General features: G+C 45.6%; 1 protein-coding gene across 28 annotated transcripts in view; it reads left to right on the forward strand.

Annotated features, from left to right (window-relative positions):
- Nucleotides 1–17,709, forward strand: part of LOC120833440 (traf2 and NCK-interacting protein kinase) — a 49,967-nt gene extending 32,258 nt beyond the window's left edge. For 2 of the 28 annotated variants that reach the window (XM_078089638.1, XM_078089639.1), the window contains exons 14-36: nucleotides 510–596; nucleotides 1,427–1,615; nucleotides 1,963–2,556; nucleotides 5,473–5,637; nucleotides 5,892–6,152; nucleotides 6,423–6,529; nucleotides 6,759–6,874; nucleotides 7,540–7,637; nucleotides 7,790–7,813; nucleotides 8,736–8,804; nucleotides 9,339–9,445; nucleotides 9,657–9,759; nucleotides 9,943–10,092; nucleotides 10,288–10,387; nucleotides 10,476–10,646; nucleotides 10,750–10,893; nucleotides 11,074–11,208; nucleotides 11,792–11,892; nucleotides 12,049–12,198; nucleotides 13,032–13,049; nucleotides 13,833–13,992; nucleotides 14,704–14,843; nucleotides 15,341–17,709. In XM_078089638.1, coding sequence (XP_077945764.1) covers nucleotides 510–596; nucleotides 1,427–1,615; nucleotides 1,963–2,556; nucleotides 5,473–5,637; nucleotides 5,892–6,152; nucleotides 6,423–6,529; nucleotides 6,759–6,874; nucleotides 7,540–7,637; nucleotides 7,790–7,813; nucleotides 8,736–8,804; nucleotides 9,339–9,445; nucleotides 9,657–9,759; nucleotides 9,943–10,092; nucleotides 10,288–10,387; nucleotides 10,476–10,646; nucleotides 10,750–10,893; nucleotides 11,074–11,208; nucleotides 11,792–11,892; nucleotides 12,049–12,198; nucleotides 13,032–13,049; nucleotides 13,833–13,992; nucleotides 14,704–14,843; nucleotides 15,341–15,424 — 3,273 coding nt within the window. In that variant the 3' untranslated portion in view covers nucleotides 15,425–17,709. Of the gene's footprint in view, nucleotides 1–509; nucleotides 597–1,426; nucleotides 1,616–1,962; nucleotides 4,125–5,472; nucleotides 5,638–5,891; nucleotides 6,153–6,422; nucleotides 6,530–6,758; nucleotides 6,877–7,539; nucleotides 7,638–7,789; nucleotides 7,814–8,735; nucleotides 8,805–9,338; nucleotides 9,446–9,656; nucleotides 9,760–9,942; nucleotides 10,093–10,287; nucleotides 10,388–10,475; nucleotides 10,647–10,749; nucleotides 10,894–11,073; nucleotides 11,209–11,791; nucleotides 11,893–12,048; nucleotides 12,199–13,031; nucleotides 13,050–13,832; nucleotides 13,993–14,703; nucleotides 14,844–15,340 lie in introns of those variants that run through there. The other 26 variants (XM_078089644.1, XM_078089645.1, XM_078089652.1 and 23 more) reach the window with 21 other exon arrangements.
- The last annotated feature ends 319 nt before the right edge of the window (nucleotides 17,710–18,028 follow it).

Below are 18,028 nucleotides of genomic sequence, written 5' to 3' on the forward strand. Positions count from 1 at the left end.
AGAGATCTAAATGTAATAGGTTTTGCCATGTGCCCTGTGTGTTTCTCGAGCTGGTTCCCTTCACTCTGCCTGGGCTCTTGTATTTCATTTGATTTTATTGTATTCTCCCCAGTAGTTGACATCTTTTTCTGCTTCTTTTCCTTCGTCCCCTCTTTGAACTCTCTGCTGTTTAGATGTTTATTTATTTTTGTACCTCTCAGTGCTCTGTTATTATCCTCCCACGCTTTTCTAGTGTTCTGGAAGGATCTGTTCAAAGCTGTGTTTTTGCTCTCCGTCTCTTTGACGTATTTCCTTTTGTAATGCATTACAATTGTTCAAGAACCTGGTCTCCCAAGCTCCATCTGGCTCCTGACTCTCATCTTCTCTCCTCATTCACAACCACTTTAGGAGATTATCTTCTCTGCATCTCGTTCCTTTTTATCTCGGCTGTCTCTGTTGGTGTTTGTCTGTTCAGATTTCCTGATCTTTTCTTGTCTATTTCTATCTTCTTGTGCCGACACGCTGCTCAGGAGTATATCCGTAGACAGCTGGAAGAGGAACAGAGGCAGTTAGAGATTCTCCAGCAGCAGCTACTACAAGAACAGGCGTTACTGATGGTAACTGTAGCCACTCCCTTGTGCCACTTGTGCTCCCCACCTGTGCTGTGTGCCCCCCCCCTTGTCCCAGATGCATGTCGTGCAGAGGGACTGTCTGTGAGGGAATTCACAGTCTGTTGAGTCACTCAACCGCTACACATGGAACAGAAGCCGCGAAGTGCTTGTCTCTAATGCTTGTGTTGACTTCATTTTGCACTCACTCATCAGCATGAAGTGTACCGTTTAGTTGGCTGGATCTCAAAAGACTCCCCAGGGGGGGGCAGGAAAGGGATTTTTGTCAGCCCCAATCACGTTGGCCCACGCAAAGTGAGAACATCGAAGAGAAAGTAGGACATTGTTGTTTTCTTCGCAGGGTTTCTGTCAGGGATCCAGTCTCCTCCAGGGCTGCAGTTTTGTGTTTTATTACTGCCCAAACAATCCACAGCATGTCCTAGTAGTACTTCTCCACTGCTTTCTATATCAGATTTTTGAACGAAAATATATTCAAGGAAACCTTTTGAGATCCAACCTTTTAAAGCCCCAGAGGCCACAGCAGAATCCAAGGGTGTTGTGGCTTGGAAAATGGGGTCTACCTTTCCCTCCATACTGTCATCTTTTCCTCCCTCTCAGTACCTTCCTCTCCCCCATCACACGATCTTTAAACATTTCCTTGTCCCTTAATCCATCATCAGCCTTCATATTTTCATATACATTTTTAAACGTATGTGTTTATTTCCTTCCCTCCTCTGGATATCCCTACCTTTCTCTCCTCCTATATCCACCCTGGTTTCTTTCCTGTCCCTCATCTCTGCCGTCCCTCCCGTACCCCCCTTCTCCCTCTGCCTCTGCAGGAGTACAAACGTAAGCAGATAGAGGAGCAGCGGCAGGCAGAGCGGCTGCAGAGGCAACTCCAGCAGGAGAGAGCCTACCTCGTGTCTCTACAGCAGCAGCAGCAGGAGGGAAGGCAGGCAGAGAAGAAACCGCTTTACCACTACAAAGACATCAACAATCCTAGTGACAAACCTGCCTGGGCTAAAGAAGTAAGTCTCAGAGTTATTTTGCAAGTTGTCAAATCATTTTTGTAGAGTGAGAAACAAAACGTCGTCTCTGAGGAAAGCAGGGCACTAAACGTGCGAATGTATTGGAGACGATCCAAGTAATGTCTAGCACATGAACCCCTACGGTGCACTAAACACAGCAGTGGCCTTCTTGTGTTGTCAATATGTTGTTGAGCAGGTCTTCCTAGAAGCGGCTGTCCGGTGGAAGGCCATGCTTTTTGATTCTGAAGACATTTTGATATTTCCGCTTGACTTCAACAATAACAGTGTCTTGTCTGCTTTGAATGTGTTTGTTTTGTGGCTTACACTCGTCTGACTCCGACTCTTAGGTCCCGAAGCAGCAGCATGTTCAGAGTAACGCGCCCTGCCCCCAACTACGACATCGCCATTCATTCGACCAATCGGCTTCATCTCACAACTCTCGTGGCCGACACAGCACTCAGGCACCTAAGAGAACCAAGTCCGATGGTTCCCAGCTCCTCCCCACCCAAATCCCCAACATACGTATTTCCCTAGACCCCGGAGAGACCCTCGATCCGGGGCTGAAGCAGGAGATAAGTCAGCAGGTTAGAGAGTTTAGGGCTCAAAACCTCAGTTCTAGGGGCCAAATTCCAGGGCCCATCCATGAACACACTCAGGCTCCCAGGAAAGGGCCCAGTAAGGAGCCTACTAAGAGTAACAAAGGGCGTTCTGGTAAAGGGCCAGTCAGCCGGTCCAATCCAGTACCCAATCCATATCCTGTGGGGCCGCAGAATGAGAAGCCCAGAGACAGGCCTCTCTCTGCGCCCAGTCAGGCAGCCATCCAGGGGCTAATGTCTCCTGACCCACAGTTTAAGGCCCTACAACCTCAACCTCAGCCGCCAGGACAGATCCAGGCACCTCACCCTGGATCTAATCCCTTATCCATCCTTGGGGTAAAACCGGTTAGTGTCTCTCGTCGCAACAGGTCACACTCACCTTGCGGTAGAATAGATGTAGATATAGAACCGGAGTATCAGGGCGGGTGGAGAAGAAGATCTACCAGTATGGTTCCAAATGACTTATCTCAATCCTTTCCTTGCAATGCTCTCCACTCCCTCTCACCTAGAAGCAGGAGCTCCTTCTCACCTGCCTCCAACAGTTTTCTTAAAGTCCCTGATAACAATTCCTTACTTCCCCCTTGTGCTGGTACCCAACTAAAAGGTAGCTCCTCTATGTTTGACCTTACTGCTTCCGCTCCGGCCGACATGCTCAGACAGAACCTGGCTAAGGTCAAACAAAGGAGTGGCTCATATAACAACTTGTTAAGTCCAACCTCCCAAATATCTGGGTCTAGCCTTTCTCCTCGCACGCCCCCACACAGCTCCTCCTCATCCCCAGGCCCGTGGTCCATCTGTACCTTTTCGCCTGCGTTTTCTTTCGACGACGTTTTTCCCAACACGGCCGGCAAATCGCCTCCACCTTTCCAGGCCCACCTCATCCTGCCAAACCAGGCGTGCTATCCCGTCGTCATTTCACCCGCGCCTAGCCCCCACTGCTCCCCGAATGGCTCTCCCTCTGGATCTCAGAACCACATCTGCATCAACTCTGTTGGTGCAGGATTCTAGACCCTTATCTAAAGCGCACACACACCTACAGGCACACACACACACAAACACACTATTTTGTAGGTAAAAAAAAAGAATTTCCAACACCCAGAATGCTGAATTTCGATGCTTATCTAAGTAGCTTCCTTTACTACGTACTTTACTACTGGGTTATACCACCTCAAGGGTACACACTGTTTGTGTATTTGCTGGTTATGAGGTGAATTTATAATGTAATCTACTTAAGTAAATAACAATAAAATCCCATTTTTAACAAAAAACTGCTACTGCCCTTTAACTAAATCCTATCCTGTCGGGATTCAGGAGGACTCAAACGCAAACCAGGTTTCAAACCAAATCACTTTTAAATAAACAAGGATACATAATTCCTATGAGCAAGCAGAAACACGCTCACGTGGAAACAGGAAGATTGTAGCTCAGCGTCGGGTTCACAGGAAAAACCAAACCGACGACGAGACAAGGGACACGCATGGTGTACAGACACGCTGTCCAATCAAACTAGTTCTCACAAAGTAAGAAGTACAAGAGAATAATGTATAGATAGACAAACGCACATTAGCATTCATTAAGGATTTGTATGAACATTCTTCTCTACACAGTGTGTGTGTTTTATTCTTAATTCAGTTGTTTGTTAATAAGCTCTAATACTTACTATATTCTTTTACTGCGACTGAGATCCAGAGCTGAGGTGCTGATATTCAGGAACAGTTTCTGATATCCCCCCGATGCATAGGTAGCTCAGTTAACACCCCCTCCCACACTCCCACAGCCCCCTTGTCACCCTTTCTTTAGCCCCGTCTTGCCCTTTACGTCCATTCAACCACAAAGCACCATGGCAAGTCCGCTCTTAGCCATGTTGGTGTCGATGTCATCAGGGGAACCCACTCATCCCATCTTCTTTTTAGGTCAGTCAACCATTCAATCAGCTCCTGCGTGGTGATGGGTGCTGGCCAGGTGGTGGTGGGATCCTTTAAACACACCTGGATCCTCAGAGGAAGCCCTCTGTCCTCGTCTTCTCTCCCCCCTAATCTTTTTCTATGTCCTTTCTTAGTGTAGATGCCGCTGTGGCCACAATTAACTTCCTCCAAGTCTCTGTTTTAACCTCTTTGAAGTATCGCCATGGTAGCGCGTGCTTTATGGTGGGAGGCGAGGGATGAACCCAAACACCATGCATGAAAATGAAGATTTAAACTGCAATACCCGAAATGTTTCTCTTCTTTAAAGGGATCTTCTTATATGAATCCTTCTTTCCATTGAAGGTCGGTTGATGTTTACGCTAACCTTGATCACGTAAACATCAACAGATTGAGCTCCACTTGGATCACAGCACTGCTTCTACTGAATCACTGAATATTTATTTTTCACTTGGTTCTTTGTCTACAATTTGTACACAGTCCCCTTTAATCCAAATACAACAACTAACAAAGTATCTGAGGCGTTTTCTGCCACCATAAACACATGTTGGATACCTCACTGGTTGACTCCCTAGCGGGAAACTAACAAACATTTGAGGAATGACACAGTATTGCATAGTTGTTCTGATCCAAGTCATAATCCTGATTAATCCCACAAGATTATGAGCTCATGAGGAATTACAGAAAGCCTCCAAGGGGGATACTTCTCATTGCGCACAGATGTTTACCTGGGGTCTATTGACACGATGCCCTGCTGAGCCATGACTCACGTTGAGTAGATTCTTTAGAGTGGGGAAAGTGTGATTTGGGCAGTTTGCAGCCTTCTCTCGCTGCACAGAAAGATAATCTGGTAATCTGATTACACTGGCAAGTAGAGCTTTCTGCTTTACCCACTCAAATATTTGGTGCTCCTAGGCAATGAAGCATATGTGCAATCCCACAAGTAGGTGGAAGCAGTCAACCAAGCCCTTATGTCTATAGAAATCCAAAACGGGTTGTTGTATGTGTGCTCACCGCCTTCGCACGTACACAGACCTTCCCCAACAGCCACCAGACATTCGTATTGCTCAATTGCATGCATGCAACGGAGACGCGGAAACAGTTGGTAGAAGATAAGCAACCAAAACATTGAGAACAAAACATTTCCACTGAATTTTTCAGAGCGGCCGTTTTATCACGGTTCAACAGGTAAAAACAAGGCATAGTTGTCCCACACTGTGACGGTAAGATTGTCTTGTGGCTGTTAGGGGGCGCACTGGGAGGCACAGCGGGTCGCGCGTGGTGATTGGTCGTGCTGCGTGCTTGGCTGTGAGTGATAGTGGCATGTGACCTGTCCCAGGTGGAGGAGCGATCTAAGCTGAACAGACAGAGCTCCCCAGCAATGCAGCACAAAGTGGCCAACCGTATCTCCGACCCCTCCCTCCCTCCCCGCTCCGAGTCCTTCAGCAGTGTGGGCATGCAGCCCGCCCGCACCCCACCCACCCACCGCTCCATCGAACCACAGGTGTGTGTGTGTGTGTGTGTGTGTGTGTGTGTGTACCTGGGAGCAAAAGGATGAGATGTGAGTGTTTGGTTTCCTAGTGAACACCATATACAAACAAATAATCACGTATCTCCTCACTCCTTTAACACTTCCTTAAAAGTTCATGCCTCCATAGAACTCAATCTCTCTCTTTCATTCCTCTGTCTCGCTCCTTACTGTGTCTTCCTTTCTATCCCCACGTTTGTTCATCTCAATCCATTTTCTGGATCCCACAGATGGCCCACCTTATTCCAGTGAAGACCCACTCCGCCTCTATGTCCGGCTCGCAGTCTCTGCAGGACCAGACGGGCTCGGCTCTGAGTGAGGGGCTCAGCGTGGGCTCCCCCAGGCCCGAGATGCCCCGGCAGAACTCAGACCCCACTTCTGACACCCCCGGGCCGCCGCAGCGCACCGCGGGCAGAGATGAGCGTGAACGGGATAGAGACAAGGATCGGGACAGGACCGCCTGGCTGAGAGAGGAGGACCTCCCACCCAAGGTCAACCATCGCTGATGCATTTTCCTCTAGAAAAAAAGATTTGAAAACATTTCATATGTTGTTATACATACTAATGCCGATCAACATTAGTGAGAATTCTAAGTAGTGTTCAGAGCACCACCGGCCAGTTTACCGCACCTGTTTTCTCATACCACCAATTTATTGTGTCATATCATATCGAGTGTTTGGGATACTTTGAACTCTAGAACGCTAGGGGATTAAAAACCAAGCCGTACCAGCGATGCTGACCCTCTGTCCGTGGGTGTTCAGGTCCCTCAGAGAACCACTTCCATCTCCCCAGCCCTGGTCAGGAAGAACTCCCCTAATGGAGGAGTGGGCCTGGGACCTCGCACAGCTTCTCACCTCATACGGGCCAGGTAAAGCTCTTTTATGCAGGCTGGTTTAATAAAAGTATTTCTTTTCACCTGTAATCATTTTCTTGTGTTTTGTAATATGTTTTTAAACTGTATTTAATGCCATTATAGAGAATTTAGACAGCCGTAGCTCTTATCTAACTTATATAAAAAGCACCTGTCTCACATAAATATGCTTTAGAATTTCATGGAGGTTCAAATATGAGTCAAAATGTTTTTTAACTTGTTACAGTAACCCAGACCTGCGGCGCTCCGAGCTCTCGCTGGACGCCATGCTGCAAAGAACTTCGTCCAACTCATCATCCTCGTCCTCCCCTTCGTCTCAGGGAGGCTCAGCCGAGAGGAGAGGTACGAAGACCTGCACCGACAGCCACAAAAGTACACTCGCAAAGCAGATGAACACACTCTGAAATGCAAAGACGCCGACACGATCGCACGTGAATCCATTAGAAAATGGGTGCATGTCCTTGCCCTTGTGTGCATGGGAACAGAGATACATCTGCACGCCCTCACAGGGCTTCAGCGAGAGTCACAGGCCATCAGCGGGACGATGTCAGTCGCAGTTCTGCTCTGATCAACCTGTCTGATGTGCCCTGTTGCTCTCAGCCTCCGCAGAGGTAGAAGAGAGGAAATAAGAGCGGGAGATAGAGAGAGGGGTGCAGGGATGTGTCAGACAACAGGCCAGAGGGATATCTAAGATATGCATGGATGTCCCCTTGACAAACCCATGGCATAGAGAGAGGAGGATGGTAGGACTGGTGCGCTTGCTTTGTTGTTATTTTGCAAAGGGGTTGAAAGTATATACGGATGAGCTCTAACAAAAAAAAGATAGTATCAAGGTGAGAAAATAGCAAAAAAATTGCTTTGACCCAGAACAGTATTTTTTCACATTGGACATATATATATATATATATATATATATATATATTTAGATATATCAAATGTGAATCCAAACATATACAACATATCCATGTAACTAGATCAAATGTGTAATTACTCCCTTGTTCTGATAGGTCAAGTCAAATCGGATGAATCCCCTCCAGGACCCAATCAGGAGGCAAAGTCCAAACAGGAGGAGGGCCGTGAATCCGCCAGACCCAGCAGACCTGCAGTGAGTTGCTCAACACAGACATACACATTCACTTCCATTCACAGCCATCCCTTCTCCGGGAATCTTCTGCGGGCCTCTTCTCCCCTTTTTTCTGCCATTCATCCGGTTCTTTCTTTCTCTGCCTTCCTCTCTTTGTCCTTTTCAATCTTCAGAGCTATAAGAAAGCCATAGATGAGGTTAGTGACACTTGAGTCCCTTTTCTTTTGTCCCAGGTTCTCCTTTGCCTCGATCTGAATCCCCCTTTTACCCCCCGGCATGGTGAAGTCAGTTCATTTCACAAGAAGATGACGTTTCTTTCTTTATCCTCAAAATACCGCAGTGTGATGCCGATGGTAGCACATCTGTGCTTCCACACACATACCTGACGGAGCGTATGTGGACGCGTGCTTGTGCACGTGTGCGTGTATGCATGCGCGGGTTGTGAGTGTGTGTGTGTGTGTGTGCGCGCGTGTGTGTGTATAACCAGGACTTCCAAGCACCTCAATCGTCTCTGAATCTCTTTTCCTGTTTCTCTGTTGTCATGGTTACTGGTCAGGAGGAGCTGGTAAGCCCACCGTGAATGATGCGCGCTCCCTCCCTCCCCCGCCCCTCCTCGCCCTCCCATCCCCCCCCTGCATGATTTGGTCGGATCCATAGGCTGGGTTGGATCTGGAGGGGAGGGAACCACGGGCCAGTTGGCATGCGGGTGATTGGTGGATGAAGTGCAGGTTGATGCTGCGCTTGACCAGCTGTCTCCCTCCTCCAACACCACGGCTTCACATAGTTGAACTATTGCCCGTCGGCGAATAAAAGTGCTGATCTGTGACCAATTCTTAGGTCCCAATGAACGTTGTAGCGTGAATGAGCAGACCTGCTGATCTCAGATGAGCACTCTTGTTCCTGGTCGTCCAAGTTTACAGGCCAGCAAGTTTGCCTGACAACGAATCAGTTGTCCTCTTCTCGTGATGCTCAGGGTTTGCCCTAATCTTTGCCCCTCTCTGCTACCAATGTCCTTGTATGTCATTTGGTTTCTTACTCCTCAGGTTTTTAAAAACGATGATGCAAAACTAATGAACTAACTGACTTTGTCTCCTTCTCTTCTGCTGTCCTTCTCTATAGGACCTAAGTGCATTGGCTAAGGAACTGAGAGAATTGAGGGTGGAGGAGGGCAGCAGACCCCCAGTCAAGGTACAATAATTGTATAGAGTAAATAAGCGATGATGATGGCGAATAGTATATATACATGTAGATAGTTAACTCAAATAAAAACTTATGGAAACTAAAATATTACTTCTATGGGGTCTTTATTAGAGGAAAATAAAAAAATAACGATCTATATCTACGTTCTATATTTCTCACAAATACACATTGTGTGTATTCTTGAAATCAAGAAACATGTTGCACGCATTCCTCTCGTCGTAAAACAATTGTTTTGGGAATATTTCAAACCATGTCTTGATTACACTTGTTTGCCGGCTTGCAGTGTTCTTCTCTCTGGCCGTAGTGCTCTTTGTCCTCTGTATGTCACTGCCACATTTGTCTGATTAGATAGCAGCGTGAAAACAGGGACAGTAATGTGCACTGTGTTTTCTGTACAAACAAAACGAGGTCCCATTTAAATGCAGTCCGAATTAGTATCCGATCTTACCGCAGTTGTGTAGTTCAGAGGGTTCACAAACCCACACTGTGTGTTTTGTCTCTTCTCCGTACATTGTAATAAAGGTGACAGACTACTCGTCCTCGAGTGAAGGTTCAGAGAGCAGCGATGAGGACGGGGAGACAGTGGGACACGATGGGACCGTTGCTGTTAGCGACATCCCCCGCATCATGTAAGTTGTCCCCTCTCTCTTTGGTCGGTTCTCTCCCGCTGTGTTGTTGTTTTCTTTTTTTCCGAGCTTCACTTGTCAGTATTCATTGGTGCTGAAGATTGCACGTCTTTGAAATATGCGCCATGCCAGCAGCCTGTCAGTATAGTTTTGGTAGAATTGCTCTGTAAATAATCTGGACTGTGTGTGTGTGTCTCTTGTGTGTCTGCTGCAGGCCAGCAGCGAAAAGCAGCGGTGAGACGTATGGAGGGCTGACAGAAGACTCTCTGGGAGATGCCTATAATAGCTCCAAGGATGGCACTCTAGTGATGAGAGAGGTGATGCATGTGCACAAACACACACACACACACACACACACACACACACACACACACACACACACAGATGAGGGAATGAAAATCATTTTTGTTCATAATCTTTTTTTTCAAACTGTGCTCATTTGGCTTCTTTGTCGGCTCCCACTTTGTTGTGAACTTCTTCTCTTCTGTGATGTTTCTCAGGCAGAGGAGAGGAGGAGAGGGAGCCACAGCGAGAGTAATGGGTTCGGGAATCACAGTAACCACGGTAACCTCCCTGACCTGGTGCAGCAGAGCAACTCTCCCTCAGCAACACCCGCCTCAGCTTTGCAGGAACTGGGCAACATGGCTGAGGTCAGACACGTTGTATATAGTATATATATATATATAGTTTATGTATATAGTGCTGTATCTGGTTTAAGACTGATAAAAATCTACCAATTAATTATTAAAATTAGTATTAATAACCCTTCATATGTGGGGGGGGGGGGGGGGGGGGGTTCCATTGACACATTAAAGAAACTTCGATGTGCTGCTTATTAATTACAGTTCGGTCTGGGTGGGTCCAAATCATCCTTCACCCCATTCGTTGATCCCCGTGTCTATCAAACCTCCCCGAGTGAAAACGATGACGAAACGTCCCCCGAAGGTAAGCGAAGCACGTGACATTTTGTTTTGCTCGCACAGCCGTCCAACGTGTCAATGGGTCAACTTTCTTTTCGTCTTTGGTATCCCAGCCATGTTCTCCAGCGAGCTGCTGAGGCAGGAGCAGGCCAGACTGAACGAAGCCCGAAAGATCTCGGTGGTCAACGTCAACCCCACTAACATCCGACCCCACAGCGACACGCCGGAGATCCGCAAATACAAGAAACGCTTCAACTCTGAGATCCTGTGTGCTGCACTCTGGGGTAGGAGGGAGCATCCTTCATCCTGCTTACAAATCAAGGACATCTGAAATGTCCCAACGATCGTCCCGTGTCTCTGACTCATGGAGCCCTTTTGTGTGTTCAGGCGTGAACCTGCTGGTGGGGACAGAGAACGGTCTCATGCTACTAGACCGAAGTGGACAGGGAAAAGTCTATAACCTGATCACCAGGCGGCGCTTCCTGCAGATGGACGTGCTGGAGGGGCTCAATGTGCTGGTCACCATATCTGGTAGGTCGAACACAGACACATTCAAATGGTCTGCGCATCCTGTACCATTATCTTTGGTAATCTGCTATTATGTGCTGTTAACAGCTGAATTGGTTTCTCATATATTTGCCGTTTGTTTTCATGTTTGTTCCCCCAAATTCAATCTCATTGCTCTTTCTACGTTTGTCCCTCGCCGCTCAGGGAAAAAGAATAAGTTGCGTGTCTACTACTTGTCCTGGCTGAGGAACAGAATATTACACAACGACCCAGAAGTCGAGAAGAAGCAGGGCTGGATTACAGTTGGGGAGCTGGAGGGCTGTGTGCATTATAAAGTTGGTAAGGATCTGTGGATGTGTGTGTATCTGGAATGAAGGAGTGACTGTTGCTCAGAACAGGGTCATCCTTCAATCTGAGGAGGCCACTAGGGTCCACTGACTGCATTTTACCGTTGCCAGAGGTGTCAAGTAACAAAGTACTTTGTTGCCTTACTTAAGTAGAAATTTTGGGTATATATTGGGTATTAATTTTTCAGACGACTTTTTACTTCTACACCTTATTCACGTTATTTCATTTTAGGTTTGGTTCTTTCCAGCTCGTTGTCGTTCAAAAACACACACACAGAAAAAAAAACTATCCAGATAAAACGCGTCATCCGGATAGAGTGAATTTGAATTTATGGTTGGATAAAGATATGACATTCATATAAACCCTAGTATCTATACTTCTACTTGAGTAAATAAATACTTTCGACGCCTCTGACCGTAACGGAAGTGTGTACTAACCATACTGTTGTATCCAGAAATATGGGATTTTATTCTTTTCATTTTTATGAAACTACAATTGTACCTTATACAAACCCAAGTATTTTGACTTCTACCCTTAATGTTTTTCACATCAAATGCACAATATCTGTCTCCAGTCAAATACGAGAGGATTAAGTTCCTTGTGATTGCGCTAAAGAACTCTGTGGAAATCTATGCCTGGGCTCCTAAACCCTACCACAAGTTCATGGCCTTCAAGGTATGGAAGCACGAACCCCAACACACACACACACACACACACACACACACACACACACACACACACACACACACTAACGCTCTGCTCACGATCACCATCCAAGAACATCCTGCTCTCTCCAATTCATCCATTCTCTTCTCCCTCTGTTTCCCTCAGTCCTTCACCGAGCTGCAGCACCGTCCCCAGCTGGTTGACCTGACGGTGGAGGAAGGTCAGAGGTTAAAGGTCATCTACGGCTCCAGCGTGGGCTTCCATGTCATTGACGTGGACTCGGGCAACCCTTACGACATCTACATCCCCTCGCATGTAAGTGCAAGGCTGCGCTCGACTGAGCGAGTAGCTTCTGTACGTCTCCAATGAGCACGTTGGGCTCAGGTGCAATGAAATGAGGGACGACGAGGCAGCGGAGAGGAATGATGCTATTATTCCAGTTCTTCTTAACCTGCTGGTCTCATGCTGTGCCGAGGTCAGCTGTGACTCACCCACTGTCCTCTGAGGATCTGCTTGAACAAATACGATGACTTTTGACTTGTCAGATTACCCGTGTGATGGATTTAATGTCACGCAAGTAAAAGCCTGATGTGCGTTTTACCTCTTTTATCTGATACTATTTTGATTTGCTGCATATGGTGCTCTGGGATTGGACTGTCAGGGCTCGGAGCACCAAATGGGGGTAAAAAATACCAACGTACTCAAGAAATTCAATAAGCTGCTACAATTAGTTGCTACAAAATCTCTTATTTGAACAAAGGTCACCAAAGAGGGTTGTTTCTAAGAAGTAAGCGTATTCTTTGAGCGCACCTCTGGTCCCCATGACAGCAGTCAGTCAGTCATGAAAGCTAGGCGCGCCATCAGTGCTTATCTATGTACGTGCTTGAATGCCAATCAGTTTCAGCACTTGCATACCGATTAGTTTATCGCATGCTTGTATTCCAAATCAAGCTCAAACTATTGGTTTGTGACCATATTGCAGTAGATATAAACGGTTGATACGCGATGTGAGGACACACAATTGTAGATTGAGTTCATGCTTTCCAGTGAGGGCTGACTTACTATGAAGAAATATTCCTTTTGAGGCGATTGTGTCTTTAATCTATGCTACCTCTCTCTCTCTCCTTCCCTGCCAACCTCTCTTCCAGTGTGCCAAACCGATGAAGGTGACATCCTGCCATCCACCCTTTAGACTAGCTCAATAGATCTTTAGTAAAATCCCCGTAGTGGATGCACAGAAGTACTAAATGCGCCTGTGTGCCGGACCGTTCATTAGAATAGAGATTAATGGACAATTAAACTAGAAACAGGTCGCATGAATAAATTCTTCTTGCCCACAGGAGACATCACAAGAGTGTGAAAAGACGTATGCTGCTACTACTGGCAAATGTGTCACACTAGAGCCACAACAGGGTATTGTGGAATTAAATAAATATTTATTATAATAATTTGCATTACCTTAATTCAAATTTATTCAGAGCATCGCTGCCAGATGAGAAATCCTTGTGAAAATGCAGTTTTCTGTGGGCTAAGATGAGTTTTTCCATCACCTTGTCACTCATTCATTTTACTTGCTCTCCTGAAGTATGACTTTTAGTCACACTATGACTTTTAGTCACACTTCAGGAGAAATAATTGGGCTATTGTCTGTACATTTTGGGTAAACTGCACAGATCCAAGTTGTGTGTGTGTGTGTGTCCCAAAGTCTGAACCTTTTGATGCACAACCCCCCCTGATATTCGGCAGCCTTATAAATGTCCACAAACTTGCTCTTAGAGGATTACAGTGTGCAGAACAGTCCCCAAAAAAAGAGAAAAAAGAGCCGACCAAATATGATTGCATTAAATGTCCGTGATAAAATCTCAGTAATATTTTAATCTAGATTATGATTACATTCGACGGATTTAATGAAAGCCCCTGAAATGTTTGCGTGTGTGTATCTGCAATAGATCCAGAGCCAGGTGACGCCCCATGCCATCGTGGTGCTCCCTAAAACTGATGGAATGGAGATGCTGCTGTGTTACGAGGACGAGGGCGTCTACGTCAACACCTACGGGCGGATCACCAAGGACGTGGTGCTACAGTGGGGAGAGATGCCTACCTCCGTTGGTACGTCCCAGCAACATGAGTAATTCCTGACAGTGTGTTAAGCACATTTAGGAGGATTATTATATCACTGGAGTCATTAAAACATCACAGGGGAAAACCCAGTTCAAAGATGTAAATTAAAAATATAGATATATTCTAATACCCATTTCAGTGCCCGTGTAAGTGTGTTGCAATGCAGATGAAAGGTCTCGCAGATTCTCTGAGAACCAAACTCATGGGGTTCATTTGAGGTTTAATTGGATTCAGAAATCCTTTCATAGCATCAGCCTTCAGCGGGAGGCTTCTGGAGCTTCGTGAAAGGAGCACGTAAGGAGAGGAAGGCGGCGGTGAGCATGAAAGTTTTTAGAAAAGATGTAAAAATGGATACGTAGGCTCAAGTGTAAGTGTGAATTGGAACGTGAGGGAGTAAGAACCGACGGATCAAAAGAACATCCAAAAACATGCACCCGAACAGACGTGTGAGCGCTCTTCCAGTAGGACAGTACTTCACTGCCCTCCTGTAACAACCAGTGGTATTACACTAGAAATAGTAGCAGTAAAGCTACCCTCACTTGGGTTAGTGATGAATGTGCAGTCTACACCGGGCGTTCGGGTGCTGTGGGGTTATGGGATGTTCTAATGGTATTTTCAAATGTCCTGCAGCTGAATGTTATAGATGTGCATGTTTTTTATTGTCAGTTAAGCTTGTCTTGTGTGTGTTCTCTTCCCCAGCCTACATCCACTCAAATCAAATCATGGGCTGGGGGGAGAAAGCCATAGAGATCCGCTCTGTAGAGACCGGTCATCTGGATGGAGTCTTTATGCACAAGAGAGCCCAGAGACTCAAATTCCTTTGTGAGCGCAACGACAAGGTAACAAAAAAAACCTGTTGCTTTGGAAATGGGTTTTGTGGGGCTTGATTGCAGCACTGACAAAGACTGTGAACAATACACATGCATATATATCATAATACAATTTGTTAAGACATCGATTGTGTGTATCAATGTTTTGTATAATTTGCATAGATAGAACAATGAGCACTCGGTTGTTGCTATAAACTGGTAATACCAAGTTCAGATGTATCAGCAGATAGTGTTCATTAAATTTTTTATGTTTTCATAAACATGCAAATGTAAGCAGATTTGCGTGCAGAACCAGGCATTTAAACCAAAAATGATTGCTTTTGTGTGCATGAAGAGTGAATACTGATCTTGCAAATCCCCTCAAAAAGCTGACGCCGACAGTAACATTTCTGATCTGAGTTGCATGAACCGAAAAGGCCTCTGAGGCACAGTGAAGGATACCCGTCATCTCGCGGTGTGCTTTCAGATTGTAACCATCTTCACTAATATTCTCTCTCGCTCTGCAGGTATTCTTTGCTTCGGTGCGCTCAGGAGGAAGCAGCCAGGTGTTCTTCATGACCCTCAACAGAAGCTCTATGATGAACTGGTGAGGGCTCTTCCCACGCTCCGCCCCGCCCCGCCTCACCCTCCCGTCGGCCCGCCCGGCCTCACGCCTCCGGCCCGCGGCACCTCTCACAAAACCGGACCGGATCACAAGTGAACTATTAACACTCGAGAGACTAAAAACCGCGTAGGACAAGAGTAAAAAAATTAGCGTAGGAAAAAAAAAAAAAGGAGGAGATCTTTTCTAAGCGAAGAGCCACGGCGCCCTGGATCACGTCGGGTCACGCAGAAGCCGCCGTCTCTCAACTGACTGGCGAACTGGTGCCACTGACTTTCCAAATATTCTCTTCCTCTGTCTGTAACTGCATTCAAGTGTTGAAAGCTGTAGAAATGCACCCTGCCTCCACCTGTCTCTGCTCTTCTTCCCTTAGCTCCACCCGTCCTTAATCCTCTACTACTTCCTGGTGGATCTTGTCATCACTCTTTTAAATTCTTTGACAGCCCCCGTGCTCCGTTTTCCTCCCTTCCAGTCGGCCATATGTGGGCTTCTTAATGGAGATCTTACACCTCGGAGGTGAAAGGAAAAGCTGAATATGATTTTAATATAAATTCTAATTTTTACATTCAGAGATGACAGGGCCGCTGAGGGATGACAGGTCCATTCTGGGTGTCGGCAGGGAAAGCAGAGAGCCTGATTGATATTTTCATTCTTCTTCGTCAACTCCCCTTCACCTGCTCCACTTCCTCTTCTCGCCTTCATTTCGGGTCCCGGGTAAACTGAATTGTGATTATTGTTGGATCGCATTTTGCTGATGGAGCCGCGTTGAGACAATCCGCTGTCACAGGTGGGGCGTCACAGTATGCAAAGATGGTGTCTGTGTCCCTTTAAAACAAAATCACTGGCCCGTCGTTTCGCCGCCATCTCCCTCTTTTCACTCTCACGTCTTTAAACTCTGAAGGTGCTGCATCAGATATACTGTAATATTAAATATGAGAGCGTCATTCGCTTCAGTCTTTTTTCTTTTTTTCCTGTTTTCTTTTTCTGTGACCGAGTCAGTCGGTCTTTGAAGTGTGACGAAATGTACAGCACATCCGTGTTTCTGAAATCAGGAGGGTATGTTAATGTGTGTGTGTGTGTGTGTGTGTGTGTGTGTGTTTGACTTGGTGTTGAAATGAGTCCCATTCCAATCAAAGTGGTACATTAAAATCAATGTCCAAAAAAAAAAGGAGTCACGTAATTCAGTCTCTGTGCGTGAACTTTTAGTTGAATGCGATCAAAGCAGCGTTGAGTGTGTTTACCTGCAGATTTATAATATTGTCTTTAGTATGAACTTTATGAGTTGGTGTGTCTGAACGTCAAGCATTTAAAGATTTGCAATATAAGCGGTCGGTCTTTGTTTTTAGTTTTTTTAAAGTATTTTGCTTTTTCCACAGTATTTTTTGGGCTGTTCACAAATGCAGCCATGCTGCTGTGAGGGATATAAAGACACTTATCCTGAATTAAACCTCACCAGAACATGAGCTGCAATCCCAAATACTGTATGCATGTGAAACATCTCATTTTCGAAAGCTGTGGTGTCTTTTTGAATCATGCTCTTCCCTGATTGGTTCTTCTGAATTTCGTCTCCTTCCTGTTTGTATAGTGCCTAGCATGATGTAAGCAAAACAAAAGTGGAGGTCAAAAGACTATTGTTCATTAATACTTTTTTCTTTATGGTTAATTGACACAGTTTTTATTCATGTTTGTGTTATTATTTCCCTAACACATTTCTGATATAGGTTAATATAGGCCTGCCATGTTGGCCTGTGGTTAACAAACGAAAGGTCACAACATTGACTCACTGAATTACAACGAATTTTTTTCTGTCAAATTTGAAATTTCGTTTTTAATCGATTTCACATTTTCAAGGACTTTGAACACGTCCACTCAGTAGCTGCTCCTGCACAGCTGCAAGTAAGGATCACAGATCTCTGTTAGGGGCAAGCAGGCTAACATTTTAGCAATAAAGAGCGGAGCTGAAGAAAACCACTGTCTTCCCTGTGCGTGTGGCATGCAATTGTGTGTATGATTAATGAGAAAGTGTGAATGGGGCACTATTATTATTGTTATTATTATGTTTTTTCCATCACAGAATTCCCTCTTCCCATTGGGAAAGGCTGACGGTCATTACACTGAGGACTCTCCTTTCAAAGACGAAACCACTGTATTCTTAATTAGGTCTATTTCTTGTTTTCTTCATTTTGAAAGAGCATTACTAATGTCCTGTTTGGAGATTTACTTGTTTTGTAAAAGAGCCACTGTAAGAGAGAAATAAAAAAAACTAGCGCTTAATGTTCCTGGAGTTGTGCTCTTTTTTCTGGACATGTTTGTGAGACTTTGTTTTGCAAGTTTGCACATTTGTATCAGCTTTGACCCTCAGACTTTGTGTCCATCCTCGCAAGTATATCATTAACAGCGCGCGTGTGTGTGTGTGTGTGTGCACGTGCGTGCCTGCCTGCGTGTGAGCGAGAGTTTTTTTAGTCTTCTGTTCCATTATTATTTGCCATATAGGGTTTATTATTGTCCATATGCACTGTTATGAACCTCACAAGCGCAGAGAAAAAAACGCATGCTGTGTGTGTGTGTTTGGCTTCCCTCCAATAGTAACATG

The sequence above is a fragment of the Gasterosteus aculeatus genome, chromosome 15 (assembly GCF_964276395.1).
Source record: "Gasterosteus aculeatus chromosome 15, fGasAcu3.hap1.1, whole genome shotgun sequence".
Taxonomy (NCBI): domain Eukaryota; kingdom Metazoa; phylum Chordata; class Actinopteri; order Perciformes; family Gasterosteidae; genus Gasterosteus; species Gasterosteus aculeatus.